General features: G+C 39.3%; 3 protein-coding genes across 7 annotated transcripts in view; 1 reads left to right on the plus strand and 2 right to left on the minus strand.

The window, feature by feature from the left end:
- LOC141766692 (zinc finger protein Eos-like) overlaps positions 1-9,039 on the plus strand; it is a 224,900-nt gene extending 215,861 nt beyond the window's left edge. Inside the window, exons 2-9 of one of the 5 annotated variants that reach the window (XM_074633753.1) lie at positions 729-761; positions 2,140-2,197; positions 2,283-2,387; positions 2,712-2,966; positions 4,066-4,233; positions 4,325-4,474; positions 4,759-4,890; positions 5,575-9,039. In XM_074633753.1, coding sequence (XP_074489854.1) covers positions 2,158-2,197; positions 2,283-2,387; positions 2,712-2,966; positions 4,066-4,233; positions 4,325-4,474; positions 4,759-4,890; positions 5,575-6,464 — 1,740 coding nt within the window. In that variant the 5' untranslated portion in view covers positions 729-761; positions 2,140-2,157 and the 3' untranslated portion in view covers positions 6,465-9,039. Of the gene's footprint in view, positions 1-622; positions 802-885; positions 1,259-2,139; positions 2,198-2,282; positions 2,388-2,711; positions 2,967-4,065; positions 4,234-4,324; positions 4,475-4,758; positions 4,891-5,574 lie in introns of those variants that run through there. The other 4 variants (XM_074633744.1, XM_074633762.1, XM_074633772.1 and 1 more) reach the window with 4 other exon arrangements.
- A 1,366-nt stretch (positions 9,040-10,405) lies between these two features.
- Positions 10,406-12,922, minus strand: LOC141766728 (small ribosomal subunit protein eS26). Its single transcript, XM_074633830.1, has 4 exons — positions 12,766-12,922; positions 11,000-11,177; positions 10,781-10,911; positions 10,406-10,495 (listed from the first exon to the last, which is right to left on the minus strand). The coding sequence occupies exons 1-4, from the start codon at positions 12,766-12,768 to the stop codon at positions 10,460-10,462; spliced, it is 348 nt and encodes a 115-aa protein (XP_074489931.1). The 5' UTR covers positions 12,769-12,922; the 3' UTR covers positions 10,406-10,459.
- A 1,952-nt stretch (positions 12,923-14,874) lies between these two features.
- On the minus strand, positions 14,875-19,676 carry fkbp11 (FKBP prolyl isomerase 11). Its single transcript, XM_074633852.1, has 6 exons — positions 19,190-19,676; positions 19,035-19,097; positions 16,910-16,997; positions 16,729-16,762; positions 16,512-16,582; positions 14,875-15,125 (listed from the first exon to the last, which is right to left on the minus strand). The coding sequence occupies exons 1-6, from the start codon at positions 19,637-19,639 to the stop codon at positions 14,917-14,919; spliced, it is 915 nt and encodes a 304-aa protein (XP_074489953.1). The 5' UTR covers positions 19,640-19,676; the 3' UTR covers positions 14,875-14,916.
- Between the last annotated feature and the right edge of the window lie 1,163 nt (positions 19,677-20,839).

Here is a 20,839-nt window from a genome sequence, read left to right on the forward strand (position 1 = left end):
TTACGAGAAGAAAGCCACAACTTTACGAGAAAAAAAGTCTTAATAATATGAGAATAAAGTCAGAAGTTTGCGAGAAAAAAGTCGTAATATTACGACTTTATTCTCGTAAAGTCATAACTTTACGAGAAAAAAATAAAATAACTCGTAAAATTACTACTTTATAATATTGACTTTATTCTCATAATACTACGACTTTTTTCTTTTAAACTTATGACTTTATTCTCATAATATTACAACTTTTTTTCTCATAAACTTGTGACTTTATTCTCGTTATATTATGACTTTATTCTCGAAATCTCAGCTTTATTTGTTTTGTTTCCTCAATGTGGCCCTAATACCCCGTCGTACCATAGACCTAAAACAATAATGAATAAAAATGGAAATGTAAACAAAAAAAGGTTATTCATTTCCATTTTAAAAACTCCCCAGGGAGCCACTGGAGAGGAGCTAAAGAGACACATGTTGCTGACCCCTGCTCTAGCCTATACATATATTCATGTTAGTGATGTTCGTGTATACGTGCTGAATAAATTAACTAATGTTTTAAATATATTTGTTAGTTGTTATTTGTAACACAGACTGCTGGTTGATGTGAACTCACTGACTCACTGACTCTCTGACTGCTGGTTGACAGGCAGCTCCACACTTGCCTCTAACCGGAAGTTGTTAGTATCTGGAGGTGAGCTCTGCCGGGAGATGCTGCCGTCATAAACAGACAGATGAGAAACACAGCCTCACTGAACCGGCCCTGACGGGGACAGGTAACGCAACAGTTACCGGGAGAACCGGACAACTTCAAAAGTACTTCTTACAGTAGACTGCCACCGCTGTGTCGTGTTTTAAAACCCATCTTCTGGGCTTCAGAGAGAGCTCGAGCTAATGCTAACCGCTCGCTGGCTAGCCTTAGCAACAGGGAGGCGGTGGCTGCCATAGCAACCGTTTAGGAAACATTGAGCTAGCTAAGCTAAGCTAACATAGTTCAGGTTGGTTTGTTGTGCTAGCGATAAACAAGACGTCCTAGAACCTGTCAGTCAGATAAGTAATCCCACAAATCAGCGTTATCTACATTGCGTCATCGCACATTATACTAAGCTGTAACTTTGCGCCATGCTCTTTAGTGCTGAGTTGAGCTAACTCTGCTAACGGTAATGTCCATCACATGCAGTTATCAAGCTAACGTTAGCCACCAAAGGCCGACCCTTGGTGCACTTAGGTTACCTCAACAACACGTCAAAGTAAATAACGCTCTGGATGTCAGGTTGGTTGGTCTCAGATGAGCCTAATATTAGATTAGCTTCACATAGCTTTATCAGTGTTGTCATGAGTCAACCTCACTGTAACTGAGACAGCTGATCCGTGGCTGCTAAGGTTAGAGTTGGTGCTAACTTGGCTGCTAGTTAACTATATTCTGGTATTTACCTGCGTCAGCTAATCTTCAGCACATTTATTGTTGAGCTGGCTAGTTGGCTGACATTCAGGCTAGCCTTTAGTGTTTTTTATTTTATGTGTGGGTCATTGAAAGTGTGTGAGGTCATAACATTTTCTTATTATTATCTTGAACCTCTCTGAATTATAAGATAAGATAATATAAGATGAACCTTTATTAATCCCTTGAGGGAAATTCAGGTGTCAAAGCAGCAACATCAGCAAACAGAGTGAAACACAGGAGAGGTAAAGGTATACAACAATTATAAAAACAATAATAGAGATATAAAAGATACAGAGTGAATGGGTGAACATAGTGTGTACAGTCCGTCAATAAATAAATGTCGTATGTACAATAAATGATGTGATATGTACATATGTGCAGTCTATAAAGTGGTATATAGGATGTATAGTGTAAGTAAGTGTAAGTACACCAGTGGTTAAAGTCCAAGATGTTGCAGATAGTTGCATGTTTAAAGTTCTTAAAGTCCTCATAGTTCTCATATGGGGGTCAGCCTTGGTTGTGGAGCCTGTTGTTATAATATGGTGTTCATTTCATAATGTGATGTCAAACTGGACCTCTCTACCTGTAACTACTGTCTGTTTTCCTGTTGTATTAATGGTTAGGTGCACGACACGTCGTTGTTTTATGTTTGAGTGAATTGGTGCCTGAATTCAGTTTGATCTTACCATCTGATATAACTGTCATTTCAGTATTCAGCTTGAACTAGTATGGATGTGGATGACTGCAATGGCCGGTCTTGCATATCAGGTAGGACTCTGCTTTTTATACTTACCTTCAAATGGTTGGCATGCTGTTCAAATGACAGATCTTTTGTTTACCTTTTTGGTTGCAGCTAGCGGAGACTCTTCCATGGAAAGAGAGTTTTCTGGGGCCCTTGGGGGTCCAACAGTGAGCACCCCAAACAGCAAGGAGACCTCTCCTAGTCGCTCCCTCAGTGGTCAGTGAGAAAATGAGTGTGAATCCCACAAAAACGACTGTGTAACGGTTAATCAAACCTCAAAATCTGAATTTTTCCTCGTCACTTCTTTTTTTTCTTTTTTTTAGCTCCCCATATATTATTGGACATATCATAGTAATATACATTCTTACAGTGATATGACAAATGTTTTCAAAGGTTTGCAAAGGTGTACAGACATTTTTTATGATTATTTTATTATTCAGATTTCACTAAATATATCAAATGATATCAATATGAGGCATCCCTACTCGTATCACACACTTTTAAGTAATGATATACATGTTTGCTCTTGTGCATCTGTAGCCAACTCCATTAAAGTGGAGCTGTACAGCGATGAAGACCAAGGTCGCAGTACTGAAGATGAAAGAGGGGAGCGGGTAGAGGAAGGAGGTCCAGAGCAGGGATCTGAGGCTGTCGGGGGCTACAGGGAGCTCACCAGTCCTGAATCCATGCAAGCTGGAGGCACCAGACTGCCAAACGGAAAGCTCAAGTGTGACATCTGTGGGATGATCTGCATTGGGCCTAATGTTCTCATGGTGCACAAACGCAGCCATACAGGTGACTGATCAGTTTAGTTCACATAAGTCATCTCTGTGAGAAAACATACACTCTTTTCGCTTTTTGTGGAAGAGATTAGGTTAAATACAGAATGTATCGTGGGTTTTGGCATGTAATTGGAATGGAAATTTTGATTGACACATAATTTTCTGCACACATTTGTATTTTTGTATGCCAGACGAGTACTGAACAAAATGTTAATTGTGCAGAGTTGAACCCTGGCCATTAATCAAGACTGAATGAAAAAAAAAAGCTGCTCTGATGATGGATAATATTTTGAATGTCCTGCTGTACTTGCAATTGAATCTGCAGATGAATCTGGATGAAAGAACAGGAACATTTTTGTTTTATTATCCTAAACCTCTCTTACTTATTTCTGTGAGGCTTGTTCCTACAAGTGTTCCATGTCGGAATCACCAAACGCTCTTAACTGGACAAACTTGACGTAAATCGCCTTTCAGCCTGATGATGAACAGCGCCTGTTCATGAGGAGGTCTGTGTCCGTGAGATTTCATGATGAGCATAATTTGACGCAATTCTGCTTCATTTGTGGGTTTAATTCATTCACAGATAGATGCTAAAAAACATCTGACTAAAGCAAAGTGGTCCATGACTAATATGAGAATGAGTCAAGGGGATGTAAAAGTCATGGAGATATTTTAGACGAGAGAATACAGTACATCTACTGTACATACAAGGTGCAACAGAGGATAATCCTGGACAGAGACCGGCATTAAGAGCCGGAGTCAGCTATCGGAGTGAGAGAATTTCCCAATGCCAATAAAAATCATAATGGCAAGCGACGATGATATGGTGAACAAAATATTAATTTTGCATTAAGTTTGTTTTATCTCTTAACAAATTTAAACTTCAAATTCATTCAGATTAAGACGTTATGATTTCAGGTGAAATAAGTGTTTTTTTTCCCTTGTGGAGAGAGTAATACATGTTTGGACCACTTGAATTTCGTTCATACCCCCGAAAAAATTGGTTAATGCCACAAATTCTCTTAAATCGCTTGTGCGTGCCACTCAAGAACAAAACAGACACTATAAATATAATCAAACAAGTTGGGCTGACAGGTTTGATCTATCCCCAGGTGAGCGGCCATTCCAGTGTAACCAGTGTGGTGCCTCCTTCACTCAAAAGGGTAACCTGCTCCGCCACATCAAGCTGCACTCAGGGGAGAAGCCCTTTAAATGTCCCTTTTGCAGCTATGCCTGTCGAAGACGAGATGCGCTCACTGGCCACCTCCGCACTCATGCAGGTAGGACAGATTCAAGCCTGATAATAATTGTTCTATTCTTATGATAGTGTGCAGTAATGTGACAATAATAATCTTCCCACTTTGTCCCCAGTGTCCTCTCCAACTGTAGGGAAGCCATATAAGTGCAGTTATTGCGGCCGTAGTTACAAGCAGCAGAGCACCCTGGAGGAGCACCGTGAGCGTTGCCACAGCTACTTACAGAGTCTGGAGTCACAGCAGCCCTCCTGTGCACAGAATCCAGGTACGGTTTTATGGCATTCATGAAGATGAAGGAGTAAAGAAAATGTTCTCAGATAAGACAGTAACCGAAATACAATATGGTGTTGTTAATATCAGTTTCCAAAAGGATTGTAGTGTAGAAATGTAGTCTACCTCCTTAAGGTAATGCACACAACCCCTCACTTAGTTTCTTTTCTATCCAAACATTGAAAGCCAGCATACAATTTAAACATTTGGGATAAATGCTGTCTGGGTGATAAGAAAACCCCCCAAAATAACATTACAATTTGTTTGTACTCTGCGCAGGAGAGGAGATGAGAGAGCTAGAGTTTATACCAGACTCTCTACTACAACCCTCCTCAGACAAGATGGCATTTATCGATCGGCTCGCCAACAGCATCACCAAACGCAAGAGATCCACACCACAAAAATTTGTAGGTGAGCAATTATCAGGTCTCAGTGTGTGGACAGGTTGAGGAAACTGAAAGCAGCATTAATTGGTTGAATTGGATACCACATACAATAGTACTGATCTTTTTGTGCGAGTGATGTGATCACGGGCTTTCGCAGTTTTATGTATCCAAGCTGTGTGATGGGCTGTAGATTCAAACCAAATGCCAAAGTGAATCAGGAACTTCTGTGCTTTGTTTCGAGGTTAATTACACATAGCTGGTGCAGGAGAGCTGTTGTCGAATTCAGGCTCAGGACAAACATAATTAAACGTTTAACAAGTGAACAGCGATAACCCTTATTGTCATAAATTTCCCAAAAGCACCATAATTCAGATGCTTTTTGAATAAATTGACTCCAGGCGTCACACTCTGTTTTTTTTTTGTCCTGCAACCCTGTCTGGAGGAACAGGTTTTTTCCTGTTACATAAATAAAATACTGTCATTTTCGAAGGAAATTAAATAAAAACTTGATTTTGAATTAGAACTCAATCATCATAACCTTCAACCTAATTTTGGCATCCAGAATGAAGCCAAATAGGCTGTCCATTTACCTGGGCAAGCTGACTGCCCATATATTTATTTATTTTTTTGTCTTTTTGAAATTTCAGTTTTGACGTCTTCCTCAGACTTCCATGGTACAGAATCATAAGATTGTGTTTCTGTATTGCAGGACAGAAGCACATACGCCTCAACTTGGCAGATGCACCTTATGAGCTCAGCGCTGGTTTGGATAAAGACGGCGAGATGCACGCAGGGGACCTTGATGCCCCGCACTTTACTGGTCTTGGAGGAGAATACGCAGGTGTAGCAGGTAATGGAGGAGGAGGGCTGTCCGACACACTGAGGCCGCTGCACCTTCCCACCACTCACCCTTCATGTTTATCAGAACTCAGGCCGATCCACGGCTCCATTCACGACTCTGTCGCTCTAGGCCCGAGGCTGGATTGCACAGGGACTGGAGCTGGGCTGGGGGTTGCGGGTGTCGGGGGGAGGGAGGCAGCAGAGGGTCACGAGGACCTGCCTGCGGGTCGAAGTCACGCACCCTCGCCTAGCAACGGTTGCCAGGACTCTACGGACACGGAGAGCATGCCAGATGAGCCTTGCAACAGCACCGCTCCGACTCTGACCCTGCACAGCAACAACGGCCATCATCTTCAACACTCACACAACCACCACCACCCAGCGCCTGCTCCCGTTGCACACCACAGGAGTCGGGACAGACGCAGTCCCAGCCACGCCAAAGACAGGGAGGTGGAAAGAGAGGACGGAGGCCACTCATCCCACCCACCTCCTGCCCTCGCGCCAACTCCAAGCTCACCTACAGCGCCCTCCTCCACTTCTAGGGAGGCGTTCCGGGTTGTAGACGGGGAGGGGCGCGCCATGCGCTCTTTCCGTTGCAGGCACTGCCGTGTGCTTTTCCTGGACCACGTCATGTTTACCATCCACATGGGCTGCCACGGTTTCCGCCAGCCTTTTGAGTGTAACATCTGTGGTCACCGCAGCCAGGACCGCTATGAATTTTCTTCACACATTGTCCGCGGGGAGCACATCCTTGACTGAGGATAAAGGGTGGCCAACCTGTTTCACCTAGAGCTATTTTTACACTGAGACGAGGACCTGGCTGGGTTTGGTCTGCACACGAGTTAAAGGAGACACTGATGACATGAATATTTCAAACTGGTACAGTTGGCATGTACCAGCATTAATGGAAAGCTCATATGTGTTTTCTAAAGTTATAAAAGTGGTCCTTGTTATTTTGAATGCACTTTGAACAATGAATCAATTTAAAATGCACTTTTAATCCAATGTATTCTAAAGTAGATGAAGAGCCAATGCACTTTTTCATCCGCAGATGTGCCTTGCTCCGAAATTCAGGTTCAAACCTGACGCACAAATTACTGCAGACAAATCTGACTTTGGTCCACAAGCTCAAAACTGTCCCTTTTTGTGCACTTTAACAGAGATAACATATTAAAGCTTAATGTGAAGTTTATAGGCTCACCTACAATGGAATCTGCAGAAATTTTAATGCCTTGTTCTAAAAGCACTTATTCAATGAAATGATTCCCTAACTACTAGTTACGTTCTGCAAAGGTTTTTTTGATTCTGTGATAGATTGCTTTTTATAATGAGGAGTGAAGTGCAGACCAAACTCAAAAACCAGGTCCAAGTCGAATAGATGTGCTTGAGGGGTTGTCCGTGAATTAGAAATGCACTTTTGTTTTTAACAGGGGGGACAGATCTGAGTGTGTGTGTGTGTGTGTGTGTGTGTGTGTGTGTGTGTGTGTGTGTGTGTGTGTGTGAGTGTGTGTGAGAGAGAGAGAGGGAGAACGTGACAGACCCTGTGTTTTATGGAAGTAAACTGAATAAGTTAAGTTGAACATGAAGGCCTTTGTGTGAATGCCGTGTGGCGCGGTGTATGAAATGTTTGTTTTTTCTTTTCTATGACTGCTTTTGTTGCACTGATACCTGCCAGAATACTATGATTATATTAAACTATTTTATGGAATACATTAATGACCTGCACATTTCTCTCAATGTGAGAAAAACTGATGGAATGTTTTTCTCAAAAGGAAAGAAGAGTATCACTGCCACACTTTTAGAGATTACTGAAGAGTTTGGGCTCTTTAAAAGTTTTTAACATTTTCCCTTCCATAACAACATCAAACTGCAAACCAACACTAATCTGTTCATATTTTAAAATGGTTTGGGTGTTATTATCTCATTGTATTGTGCCTTTCTTCACCCTGATACACCTTGTTGACCAGACTGAAGGACATGAGCTACCAACCGTCATATCTTGAATCAGATCATTGTGGGTCACGAGTTACAAAATAATTTAGCAACTCAAGTTGTTTTCCAGACACAAGTCTGTGGCTTTGCACAATATTTATATTCTCCTATTCACCAAAAGTTGGGTTGATTTTCATTAATGTGTTGGCAAAGAACCAATTCTGCTAATTTATCAAAGACTAAATGTGCATGGCGTTTGGCGCATGCTGCTATGACATGAATGAGTGCAGTGTGGAGTGGCAGTTCACTACCGTCCTTACACGTTAAACCCCAAAAAAAGATATTTTCTTTGAACACATTTCAGTCCACAGAGTGAAACAGGTGTTTATTTCAAAATGGGTTTTGTCAGTTAGAATTTATAATATATCCTGTCTTGGTGATATGGTGCAGAAATGAAGTGTATGTCAAGAGAAATGTGTCAGTTAAAAGAACACTGTCAGCTCTTGATTCCGTCTTTATCTGTTTACATGTTAAAACAATATAGTTGTTGTAGAAACTCCTTGTTTAGATTTGACTTTAAGCACAATAAGTTGTACTATTTGTTAAGTCTAGATAACAGAATTGGGCACAAAATCAATAATTTGTGTTGATGAACAGGACATTTGTAGATGACATATCTCCATTATAAATATCCACAAAAGTACGTTTGGGACAAACTGACATTATCCAAAAAGGCTGGAATAATTCCGACAACAGTCAAAATCATCAGCTGACTTGAGCCCATTAACATTTGTGACTTATTGAACAAGAAGTTTATCATAACTGGCATTTTGCAGCATCAAGACGTGTTGCTTTTCAGAGGTCTCTTGTGGGCTGAACAGAAACCACTGAAGTATTCAAGACTTTAAATGAATGTTTAAGGTCATTTCAGTGTTGTGACTGGTTCCTTGGTTCTGTCATATACTGAACTCAATCCTGTATGGAGTCTCACATCCTGAAGCAGTGGTCGAGATGCGCAGGAACTCTGAAATATTGTTTTTATGAAGAGGAATAGGAAAAGTATTTAATATTATTTTTAGATCACCATGAGTGTGGTTCTGTATAGTACCAAATAATGGTTCCCCCATGGCTGAACCAAAGAACCACTACTTCCTACTGTGAAGCACTTTTCCCTATTACAGAGGCAAAATGAAAACATTAGTTAAATATATTTGTACATACGGTATGAATTAGGAAGAAGCTGCAAGGTAATATTTCTGTTTTCATTGCTGTCAGTAAAACCGTGTAGATGTTAGAATTGTCCTTTTTTTCCAGGAGCTATCTCCACTTAGTTTTGCATTTAGAAAAGATCAGTTAGGGTTTCCCTTTCAAAATAAATATTGTAAAGGTTTACCTCAATTTACGTTTGTTTTAAGACTTGTTACAAATCACTTCTAGACATTACATTGTGACGATCTTCTCACCAGTACAGAAACACATTAACTTAAATAGGTGTTTTTCTCTTCCAAAGTTGTAGTTTCATTTAATAATCAAATGATCTTGCCTTAATATAAGAATAGAGACTGTTAGGTCATGTTGGGGCAGAAGATGATGTAGTTTCCTGCAACCTTATCTAGAAAACATTGACTTTAAATGATTCGACACCAAAGTTGTCATTGCAAATCAAATTGCCATGTCAGTTTGCACGAGCAAAACCTGCTTTGACCAACCGATTACATCTTCCTTCACTGTGTATATTCTGATTTAGGCAACAGCTTGTATTTACACAAAGGCCCAGGTGTGATTCTTCTCCTGTTGGTGTGATTTCTGTGTAGTAGACTTTACTATTGTGCCTTTGGCCTGAGGTCTTTTTGCATTTTGTTTCCCTCTCAACAGTTAAAATACTCACATTTGAAGTGTAACGCTTACCTTGCCAGTTGTTAATCATGTGATGCAAATACTGCACATTACAGAAGGCTCCACGTTATTTTGGCCATCTTTGAAAATGTCCTTGAGTATAACTAAAACCACCAGTAAATCAGCGACCTTGGCCAGAACCAAGTTCATATTTACAACCCATTGACCATCAAAAGAACATTGGTAATGCAGACTGCCAGGAGCCAAAGAACCAACTACATTATGTGTGAAACTTCCTGTAGACCTGAACCCTCAGATGCTTTGTTGACCTCAAGTGTGACAAATATTGTACAAAAATAGTTAATGACTTGGCTAATCCTCTGCAGAATTTGTATTTTTAAGTTTAAAGTTCTGCATCACAGGAAAAATCAGCCCTCTCTCGTTCACAAGTTGAAGGTTTGGGTGTAGACTTTTATTCATATGTTCAACACTAGACAGTAATGTGCTTCTAAGCCTGATGCATGTGATATCAATGCTGTTTGCTCCTCAACCTACACCCCTGCCACCTTTCCGTTTTAGACATAAGGACAACCAAATAAACTGTCTACTCTGATTCAAGACTTCACTACAGAAAAAAAAGTTTTGTGGTATTTTGTGTTTAAATGTTTTCCCTGTTGCACTATTTGTTCTTCAGTTTAACCATCTTTGTTAACCTTCCCATCCTGTAAATGGTCTGAAATCGCTTTAAATAACTGCAGAGCCTTTTTAAATGTATCATATTGTAATTATGCATTTGCGTAATTCGATCTTAAACTACTGTAAGTTTTGTACTGTAAGAAAAGTATTCCAAATAAAATACTTGACAGGCCTGTCTTTCCTAAAACTACACAAGTAGTGGTTAGTTGAGAATAATGAGCATCACACATTAAAGCTTTTGTAAAGACTTGAATTTATTCTTCAGGTGTACAGCATCTTCAAATTCTGCTTTACATGGGCTTAGGAGGGGCTCTTGGTGCACCGGCCTGTAACAAAAGAAGAAAAAAATGATTAAGATCCAAATCTGATATAGATGCTTCTCACTGTGGACAATGTGACTCGTCAAACACAGGTTAACAAATAATGATTGCATTCAGGTGTGCCAGTTCCAACACTCTGCTTACCTACTCATCTGAAGGTTAACAAAATCATTAATCATATTAGTTTCACCTGTGCTTTTCCTGCTGTGACTCGTGAAATAGGACTTTGCAGAACTACACTTAACAGATCCGACAGTAAACACAGAGCACGGTGCAGTAGAAGATACTCACAGCGGGCCTGAACCTGGGCGGTGGGGTGCGGTCTTTCCTGGCCTCGCAGGAGCGGTTCCTCACCACCTTGCTGTGGATGGCACAGCTGACACAGTAGTGCAGCTTCACGTAGAGTTTGGGCAGAACATACGCTGCAGGAAGGAGAAAGGCTCAGATGAGGACAAGCCACCAGGATCAAAATACAAAGAACAGATGATGCATGAAATGAAAAACACTTACAGTCAAAGACGCTGGCATCTGAGATGTCTCTCACGGCGGCAGCCTCTACGATGTTCCTGATGACAAACTTCTTGATGGCCTTGTCCTTGGGGACACAGCGGGCACAGTTGGTGCAGCGGATGGGCTGCACGTGGCCACGGCCCTTCTTGGCACGACCGTTGTTCCTTCTTTTCTTGGTCTGTAAAACAAATGCCACAGTTAGAAAGACAATTACAGCCTGACAACAACCCAGTTCACCAATCTGGGAGCGTTAATTTAGCAGCCACGCTGCTGCGTGTAACTAGTGTCGCAGACATGCAGCCACTTTCCCAGTAATAGTACTTTCCTAGTGTCCACCGCATTTGGTTTAGTTTAGCATGTTGTCAGCTGTGCCGCTCTGCTTTTTAATTAATTATAAATATTTTTTTAACCATTTTAACCGATAGCGGTAATCGGTTAAAATGCTTAATGTCGGTTAACGGTTAATTATGAACATCCTAAATGCAAAAGTTGGAAAGACAATTACAGCCTGACAACTAAGACTGGAACTGGAAATACTACTTTTGTGCAGAACAAAGTGTTCTCGCAGCATCTGGTATCAAAAACTGTCAAGTACCGAAAACTGACATCAATTTAAGACATATATTCAGACAAAGTTATTGTATGGCTGCTTGTGTTTAAACAACATTTGACAAGTTTAACTTCTTCTGGTAAATAAAAATGATTTTTTGATAAATAAAAAAAGGACTTTTCGATAAATAAAAAAAAATGATTTTTTGAGATCGGTCACCTCAAGGTGTACTAAAAACAATACTGTACTGATATCCTTACCAAGTTATGTACCAACTACTAGCTTTTAAACATTTAACACCAACAGTGCTTAAATGTTGCAGTCCATTTCAATTAAACATTAACCTTAAACATTATCAATTAAGGGAAAGAAAAGGATATCACAAGACAAAATCCTGCACATCAGTAGGTTAATTCACCACGTCAACATGATTTAGGAGATGTTTTATCAGTGCTTGATGGAGTGACTACTCTCCATTAGCTTCCTGACGATGCGAGGAGCTGCAGCTCTATCAGCATTTTCAAAACCAACTTAAAACGTCTGTTGAAAGCTGCTCAGCTCTTTACTCACTGATCTTTATTGCATGGTCTTCATGACTTGCTTTTACTTGACAAGTATACTTTGATGTGCTATTGTGCGTTTTGTATGTTCTGTCTTGTATGACTGTAGTATGTTTTCTTTGTTTTTTGATCTGCCAAGGGACTAGTGATGTGAAATAGCTCAAAGCTATAATCTGGTATGGTGCATTTAAGTTTTAAACTGTACATGGTCCCTTTTAAATAAAATAAATATTGTAAAGTGGGTCATCAACCAGCTGCCATTACAACACACTTAATACATATATAATGTAATAACTCAAAGCTTCCCGTTTTATTTAACTAACGCATCAGCGAGAGAAACTAATATACAAGTTGAATCCACACTGCTCAGCACATTGACAGTAACATCACCCTTCACTGATTCACAGGAACACATGCACAGAACTGTTAGCATGCTAACAGCTAGCATGCTAACTCCTACCAGCTAGCATTACTGTTAGCATCAGGCCCGGACTCATTATTTAATAAACTAGAGACACATCTAATGGCTGCTCTGTACGTTGTAGTTTGGCTTTGTGATTACAGTACACAATAAGAGCGTTTTATGTGTGATAATTCGAGTAAAAAGAGAGTTATTTCTCTTTTAGCCTCGCGGCCGTTAGTGAAGCACAACTCACCATGATGCACGAGAGGCTGGAAAGAGAACCGGAAGAGGTAGTGCGGCCAGAAGTAGATCCATCCGCTCCGTCCGCCGTTGTTTTAACAGATCCATCCGCTCCGCCCTAGAGCTATTTTTTTTTTTTTTAAATGAAAAATACAAGCTCGTTGATATCTTTTTATTTTTGTACAAAAGTATGTGTTCTGATTATTTGTCCAAGTAAAAAATAAATTACACATATTTTCTTCAGGAAAATAGCATTAATAATATCTTTATTCGCGGAGGGATATCAGAGTAGTCAGGTTTTTCTAAGCGTCACCATGGATGTATAAAGAGAACAGCGTCGCCCATCGGCCAAACGGCAGTACTGCATCTTCTGTGTCCGTCACGTGATGCTGTTGGGCTCAAAAAGACTTCTTCCAATAGACTTTTTATTTTTATTTTTTTTATTTCTAAATTTCAGTATACATAGTAACAGCAGAAAACATTAAAAACATTTACATACAAAAGAAGCATAGCAAAAACATAAACAAAGAGCTGTGACAAACATAAAAGGACAACAGAAATGAAACAAAACAAACATATAATTAAAAAAAAACACAATAATAATAAATAAATGAGTAGATAATAATAAAAAAGACCACGCCAGAGTATGACAATAATTTCTCTTAAAAACATTAAAGATATTGCATACATTCATTGTTTTCATTGCTTTTTTGTTTTGTGAGGAAGAAATTGTTGACAGATATAATTCCATTTCTTTCATAAATACAAAGAAATTAGGCTTTTTTTTTGGTAAATATACACTTGTGAATGTGGAATTCGCGAGAATTCAAATTTAATTAATTAGAAAAAATGCATTACTGTCTTTGTCACTGTAATCATAGCAACCAAATATAATACTTCTATAGTACAGTGCAAAATCTGAGAAAATGTTAACAAGGATAAAATTATTGACATCTTTCCACAATTCACATGTAAATTTACAGGACCAGAATAAATGAGAGTAAGTTTCAGGATGTGATTCGCAGAAGGAACAATTTACATCTATGTCACTCATCTATGTCTGTAACTCGGCGGATACATTTTTCTGAGGTGAATCAACTTCCCAGTACGAACACTCTAATAGCCCTTATTTAAAGTCAACAGTAAAGTCTGTTAGAAACAGCAGAGCTCAGCGCCTCTCCAGTGGCTCCCTCTGGAGTTTTAAAAATGGAAATGAATAACCGTTTTTTGTTTACATTTTCATTTTTATTCATTATTGTTGTAGGTCTATGGTACGACGGAGTATTAGGGCTACATTGAGGGGGAAAAAAATCTGAGATTTCGAGAATAAAGTTATAATATTACGAGAATAAAGTCATAGGTTTACAAGAAAAAAAGTCGTAATATGAGAATAAAGTCAGAAGTTTAAGAGAAAAAAGTCATAGTATTATGAGAATTAAGTCCTAATATTATAAAGTAGTCATTTTACATGTTATTTCCCCTTTTTCTCATTAAGTTATGACTTAATTCTTGTAATATTACGACTTTTTTTCTCGTAAAGTTATGACTTTATTCTCGTAATATTACGACTTTTTTTCTCGTAAAGTTATGACTTTTTTCTTGTAATATTACGACTATTTATTCTGGAAATCTCAGGGTTTTTTTCCCTCAATATGGCTTTAATACTCCGTAGTACATTTGCACTTTGGCCCTCACTGCTTTAAACTTATATACTATATACTTAGACTATAAACTGTGTTACCTTCATCACAATGCTCAAATGTTTTGCGGCTCCAGACAGATTTTCTTTTTTTTATTTGCCTAAAATGGCTCTTTTGATAGTAAAGGTTACTGACCCCTGGACTAGACTATGAAGGAGATGCATTGTGGATCCAGATTTGGGTCACGCTTTAGCACTTGTTGCATCAGGTTCAAAACACTGTAATTGTAAAGCGCTTTGGATGAAAGCTTCTCTGGTAGTACCAAGTTTCAAATGACTATCGCTGAACCAGGATTTACAGACAGTGAACTTAAAAGATAACTGCTGTTTTTTTGTTTTTTTCTTCGAAACACCTTAATTCCAGGTGTTAATACACATATTAAAAGCATGTATTAATATGAAATAAACATGAAGAACACAAAATACAATTTAAAAAATTTATTTAAATAGTTCTGTGCCTTGTCCTTATTTCTTCTTGATCTTCTTGTCCTTTGCCTTCTTTTTGCTAGGCTTCTCGGCACTGGCCTTTTTGTAGAGGTAGATACCCACTAAGCCGAGCAGAGTGGGCACCAGTGCCAAACACAAGAGGGGGAGCACGTCGTTGACCATCTTCTGCCACGGCGTCTGCTGTGTCAGAGAAACCACCTCCACCTCAAACTCAAGGACGGCATCACCTAGGACAGATCAAGTTCATGATCCATGTTTTGTCACATTAGGTATTGATGGGGTTTACCTTTCATTTTTCACCCATCTACATTATGTACATATGTAAATAAATGAAGGTACATGTATCTAAAAGCAGTCACTAACATACATTTAAAGGAACGAGGGGTGATATTCTATAGTTTTCTTGTTGTCAACAAATCTCATGAAAAGAACAAAACCAACAATGACACATATTGTAAGTCTTATTCTTCTCTGCCATATACGCACTGGGTGACATGCTCCTTCATCACGATAAACATGGGCACATACACCGCCCTGCTGCTGTAAATACTCACTATGTGTATCAATCCGCAGGTGAAAATAGTCCCTGACAAATGCACTATTTACTCCAGTTTAAAGGTACAGTGTGTAGGATTTGGTGGCATCTAGTGGCGTGGTTGCAGATTTCAACCAACTGAGTACCCCTCTGCTTGTGGTAACACCATTCGCCTCGCTCAGAGGCCATCCTTACCATAATAATACAACTTTAGGAGCAACGGAAGACAGATGGCGGCTGGCGGTACAGCAGTTTTACAATCTGCCAACACTGAACGTTGTGATCACGGGACACAAATCAACAGCTGATTGTAATGTGACGCACAGGACACAAACAGCGGTCTCCTTGATGAAAGTCTTGTGTTTGTTGGACCCATCTACCTCAACATCCCGCCCACCCGCTCTTTAAACTACGTCACCCCACTCCAAACGCCCTTTATCGGAGCGTTTACTGTTGTTGCAGATGGGTTTACATTATAGTTAATGTAATACCTCATTCTCATTCTACCTACACCTCATTCTAAGCTAACGAAAACACAACGATTCTTAGTTTCAGGTGATTATACACTAATGAAAACATAGTTATGAATATTATATTCCATTTCTATTAATAAATCCCCCAAAATGTTACACACTGTTGCTTTAAAAGTATTAAAATTGTTGTGTCCTGCTGTTTAGAAAATTACGGACCCTTTGTTGGTTTTGGCCTTTTCATGAGATTGTTGACAATAAGAAAACTATAGAATAATAACAGCCGTATGCTTAAACAAATGTTCAGTGTGATTGTGCTAATGTATGTGATCTTAGTTGTGCAGAGTTGTTCAGTAAAGTGCAAACACTGATCTTTAGTGTGCACAGACTTCGGACTTTCTGCAAATACAAACTGTACTATAGGAACAGAGTTCATTGCATTCAGCAGCAATTAGATTCTGTATGTGATTTTGCATATATGTGCCATAATATAATATATGTATATTAAAAAAACATTCTTATTAACATTGTGATGTTGATTTGAACATTATCACCCAGCTCCTGTGCTCATGTGTCTGTGTATTGATTTGTGTGCATGATTTCAGTACCTGGAATCGTAGGAGGGTAACCTTTTTTTCCATATGCAAGGTGAGATGGAATAGTGGCTTTGATTTTTTGCCTGAATGAGAGAAAAAAATAATACAAAACACATTCACTGATAGTTATCTGGTAGATAATAGACACTGGTAGTTTTTGAATTGGTTCATGACTGCAAAATCTATTGCTACGCTCTTTCTTCCCAATGGACCTTTACTTTTCACTTACCCTTCACACAAGCCAACCAAGCTTTGTTCCAGACCTGATAAGAAAATCACACAAAGAAAGTCAATCAGCAAAGCGAGCACGTTCCCCGGCCGGCACACAACAGGCTGCAGTTATCTCTCAAACATAAGCAAATCCAAGTGTCACTGATTGAGCAACACAAAAGGATTTACTGTTCATTTACCGGCAATTACTGTCCTCTTCCCCAGCTCGACCACAAGAGGGTCCAGGGATAGTGATGAGTCGATCACCTTCCCATCCATCAGTTTACCCTGCACAGTGACACACACAACGGGAGGCACGAGATGGTGACATGACAGAAAAATACTGAGAGAGATTTCACAGCTGGATTAGAGTCATTTGGTGCATACTTTATGAGGCGAAGAAAACATACAAATATTGTGGTTTGATGTCTTTTCATAGCTTTGAAACCAACATGTAAATAATATTTAAGAAATGTTGCACAACCTATACATTAGCATTTTTGATAAATTAAACATCTAAGGAATAGTTCGACATTTTGGTAAATTAGCTTTCTTGCGTAGAGTTAGGTGAAAAGGTTGTTACCATTCTCACGTCTGTACAGTAAAGCTACCGTCTGCAGTTTAGCTTAGCTTAGCATAGGGACTGGAAACAGGAGGAAACAGCTAGCCTGGCTACCTGTTTTCCCCTGTTTCCAAGCTAAACTAAGCTAAGCTAAGCTAACCGACTGCTGGTTCCAGATATGTAAGTGGGATCTATCTTCTCATCTAAATCTTGGCATGAAGGCAAATAAGCGTATTTCCCAAATTGTAAAACAATACCTATAAAGTTAGAAAGTAAAAGTAAAGACTAGATCGCCACAAGTAAAGTTATTTTGGAAATGATATACATTTTTATTACACAGCTTTGTTGAATACTCGATTCTGATTGGTTAATCACGGCGTTCTACAGTCTGTTATTTCTTTATAGCAGACCGTTGCTATGTATAATAGACTGTTGCTATGGGCGCAGTTCTAATGTCGGACTCTGGAGGACCATTTTTGTGTAAAATTATTGATTTCTTAAATAAGTAGTCCTGTAATAAGCGGGATAATGTACAGCTAGCGGGTCATTGCATTGCCCTGTCTGAGTTTATTTCACAACAATGACCGGCTCGCTGTACATTATCCCTTATATGTAATAAGAATGGTCTGGGTCTTGACGAATTTAACACCTGTAGCAGACAACACACTTTCATTCAGTAGCAATAGTTTGCCTCTCCTCAGCCAAATCATTAAATTAACCATGAAAATGGGTTCTCTGGGTACCCACAAGTCTCCTCTTTACAGACATGCCCACTTTATGATAATCACATGCAGTTTGGGGCAAGTCATAGTCAAGTCAGCACACTGACACACTGACAGCTGTTGTTGCCTGTTGGGTTTGAGTTTGCCATGTTATGATTTGAGCATTTTGTTTATGCTAAATGCAGTATCTGTGAGGGTTTCTGGACTATATTTGTCATTGTTTTGTGTTGGAAATTGATTTCCAATTATAAATATATACATACATTTCCATAAAGCAAGTATATTTTCCCACTCCCATGTTGATAAGAGACATTTTGAACAGATACAAAAATGTACGATTAATTTGCAATTAATCGCAATTAAATATTTTAATCGATTGACAGCCCTGATCAAAACATATGGCATATCTTACTATGTATGTTATTTTGTTCACGCTGTATGCTGTGTATCAGTTTATTCCTCTCATGTATTACCATAACATTTTTGTCACAGAGCTAAGCACACTTTTTTTAATTTATTGTAAATATCCGGCAATATTTTAAAATCTTTTCACAACACTTACTGCTGTTCTAAAACATGAGCTGACATTAAACCTTTTGCAGCTGTGCCATGCAGCTTCAACGCATATCATTAAAACAAACTGTTTTTAAATTCCTAAAGATCAACATGTGTGAGGAGGACTGGAAACCTCCAGTAGACTACTCTAATGCATGCATGGATGAAGTGGTTTACTGCTGACGTGTTGCACCGCCCCCATCACTCCACAGTATGAAGCAGAGGCGAGATTAAAGCACACGAGATAAAGCAAAAATAAAACTGATAGGCAATAAATGATAATCTGATCCAATGTTCAATCAGAGAGAGACACTTCTAACAGCTGCACATCTGTGTGTTATTATTCATACATGCACAGCGGTGTGTGGACATATGATTCATGCAGACGGTGCCACATCAGCAGCTGGGTCGGTTTCCATAGATAGATAATATTATTATTATTATTAAATGTAGCATGCACACAGTAGACTGGAGTGTCTGTCTTACCGTGTAGTGGATCTGCAGCGTGTCTCCCATTGAGGAAAGTACAGAGCAAGTTTCTGGTTTCACCTTGGGTCAGAAGAGTAACGGTTACTAGTGATTTTGTGATATTGTGTTAAGCTGCTGGTATTACTGCAGTATGACTGTATGACAACACTCACCAGGGTCTCCACCTGCACCCCCTCGGCTTCATCGTCCTCTCCCAGTGTGAGTCCACAGGTGAAAGCTGCAAACAGCAGCAGGAAAACGCTGCACTTCATTGTGAACTTCTGCAAAACAGCTGCACATCCAACAACTTCCGCTTCTTCTTCTTCTTCCTCACACACTAACAGCTGCTGCAGCTGCACAGTCCAGTCCTCCTGTGTCCAAAATGGCTCAGCAGCGAGTAATGCTGATGTGTTATAAGGCTTTAGTAGAGATAAGGACCCGTGGACGTTGTCCCAGCACCTGGGTGTCCCTTTGAAGAGCACCGCCTCACACACATTCCGCCAGCATCTCACCCACCAGGCCGCCAGGCTGAGAGGAGCGGAAGCGGCGCCGTGGTGCAGGGGGCGCTGGGGGGCGGTGCGGTGCTGTGCTGTGCAGGAGACCGCCCGGCTCTGCTGCTCCATGCTGGAGCCTGACAGTCAGCAGCAGACAGACCTTGTTAAAGAGCCTGCTGCACAGACGCCACGTTGCTGCTATATAGTCCCTCACTAGACCACTGCTGGTTCCAGACTGGTCCTCACTGCACAATGTGAAGATGATAGTGATAGTGATAGGAATGTTAGGATGAAAACATTTATTTAAGCCCATGAACTAAACAATAACAAATGTGTTTGCTTTGCTACAGGAGTTTGGGGATTCATTACCCATCTTCTCTATTGTTATTATTTATATAATTTATATTACTGTCTTTTTCCTTAAAGGTCGCATATTGTAAAAAGGGAGATTTTCATGTCTTTTATATTATAAAGCAGGTTTAAGTGCTGTATAAATACTGTTAAACTTTCAAAACGTTCAATATACGGAGAAACACACACGGCCCGTGCGTTTGAAACAAGCCGTCGGGATTTCTGTCCATTTGTGATGTCACAAATATAAAATATATAGACCATTACACGGTTTTAAACATAAACATTCTCAATGTGTCCCAGTTTATTTCCTGTTGCAGTGGATGTGAATGACATCAGCTGACAGGAAGTAAACATGGAGCCAACCTGTTGCCTAGCAACGCAATTCCGTTGCAATTCCGTTGAAATGCACTAAAACGGAGCATTTCAGACAGAGGGTAAATACAGGTATATTCAGGCTGACAGTATGAGGAAAATAGTTTTTTTGAACATTACAGCATGTAAACATGTTGTAGTAGTCACACAAAATATAAGTATGAACCTAAAAATGAGCACGATATGGGACCTTTAAAATAAAATTAATTAAAAAAAGAAAAGAGAGAGGAAAAAATACAGTAATATAAATTATATAAATAATAACAACAGAAACTGCAGGCAATAAATCACACAAATTTCTTATTGTTTATAATTTGGATAGACTCATAGTACTTTCTAAATTCAACTCTGAAGTGTTCAGATGATGGGCGAGACCTCGAGAACTTTATGGATGTGAAATTTCCCCAATAAAATTAATAAACTGACGTTCTTATGGGCTTTATTTTATTATTATTATTTTTTACATTTCTTGATTGTAGAAATCAACAATTACAATATATGACAATTTTATATTACTGTCTTTTTCCTTAAAATAAAATTAATAAAAATAAAAAACAGAGACGGGACAAAATACATTAATATAAATTATATAAATAATAACAA

This window comes from Sebastes fasciatus, chromosome 1, assembly GCF_043250625.1.
Source record: "Sebastes fasciatus isolate fSebFas1 chromosome 1, fSebFas1.pri, whole genome shotgun sequence".
Taxonomy (NCBI): Eukaryota; Metazoa; Chordata; class Actinopteri; order Perciformes; family Sebastidae; genus Sebastes; species Sebastes fasciatus.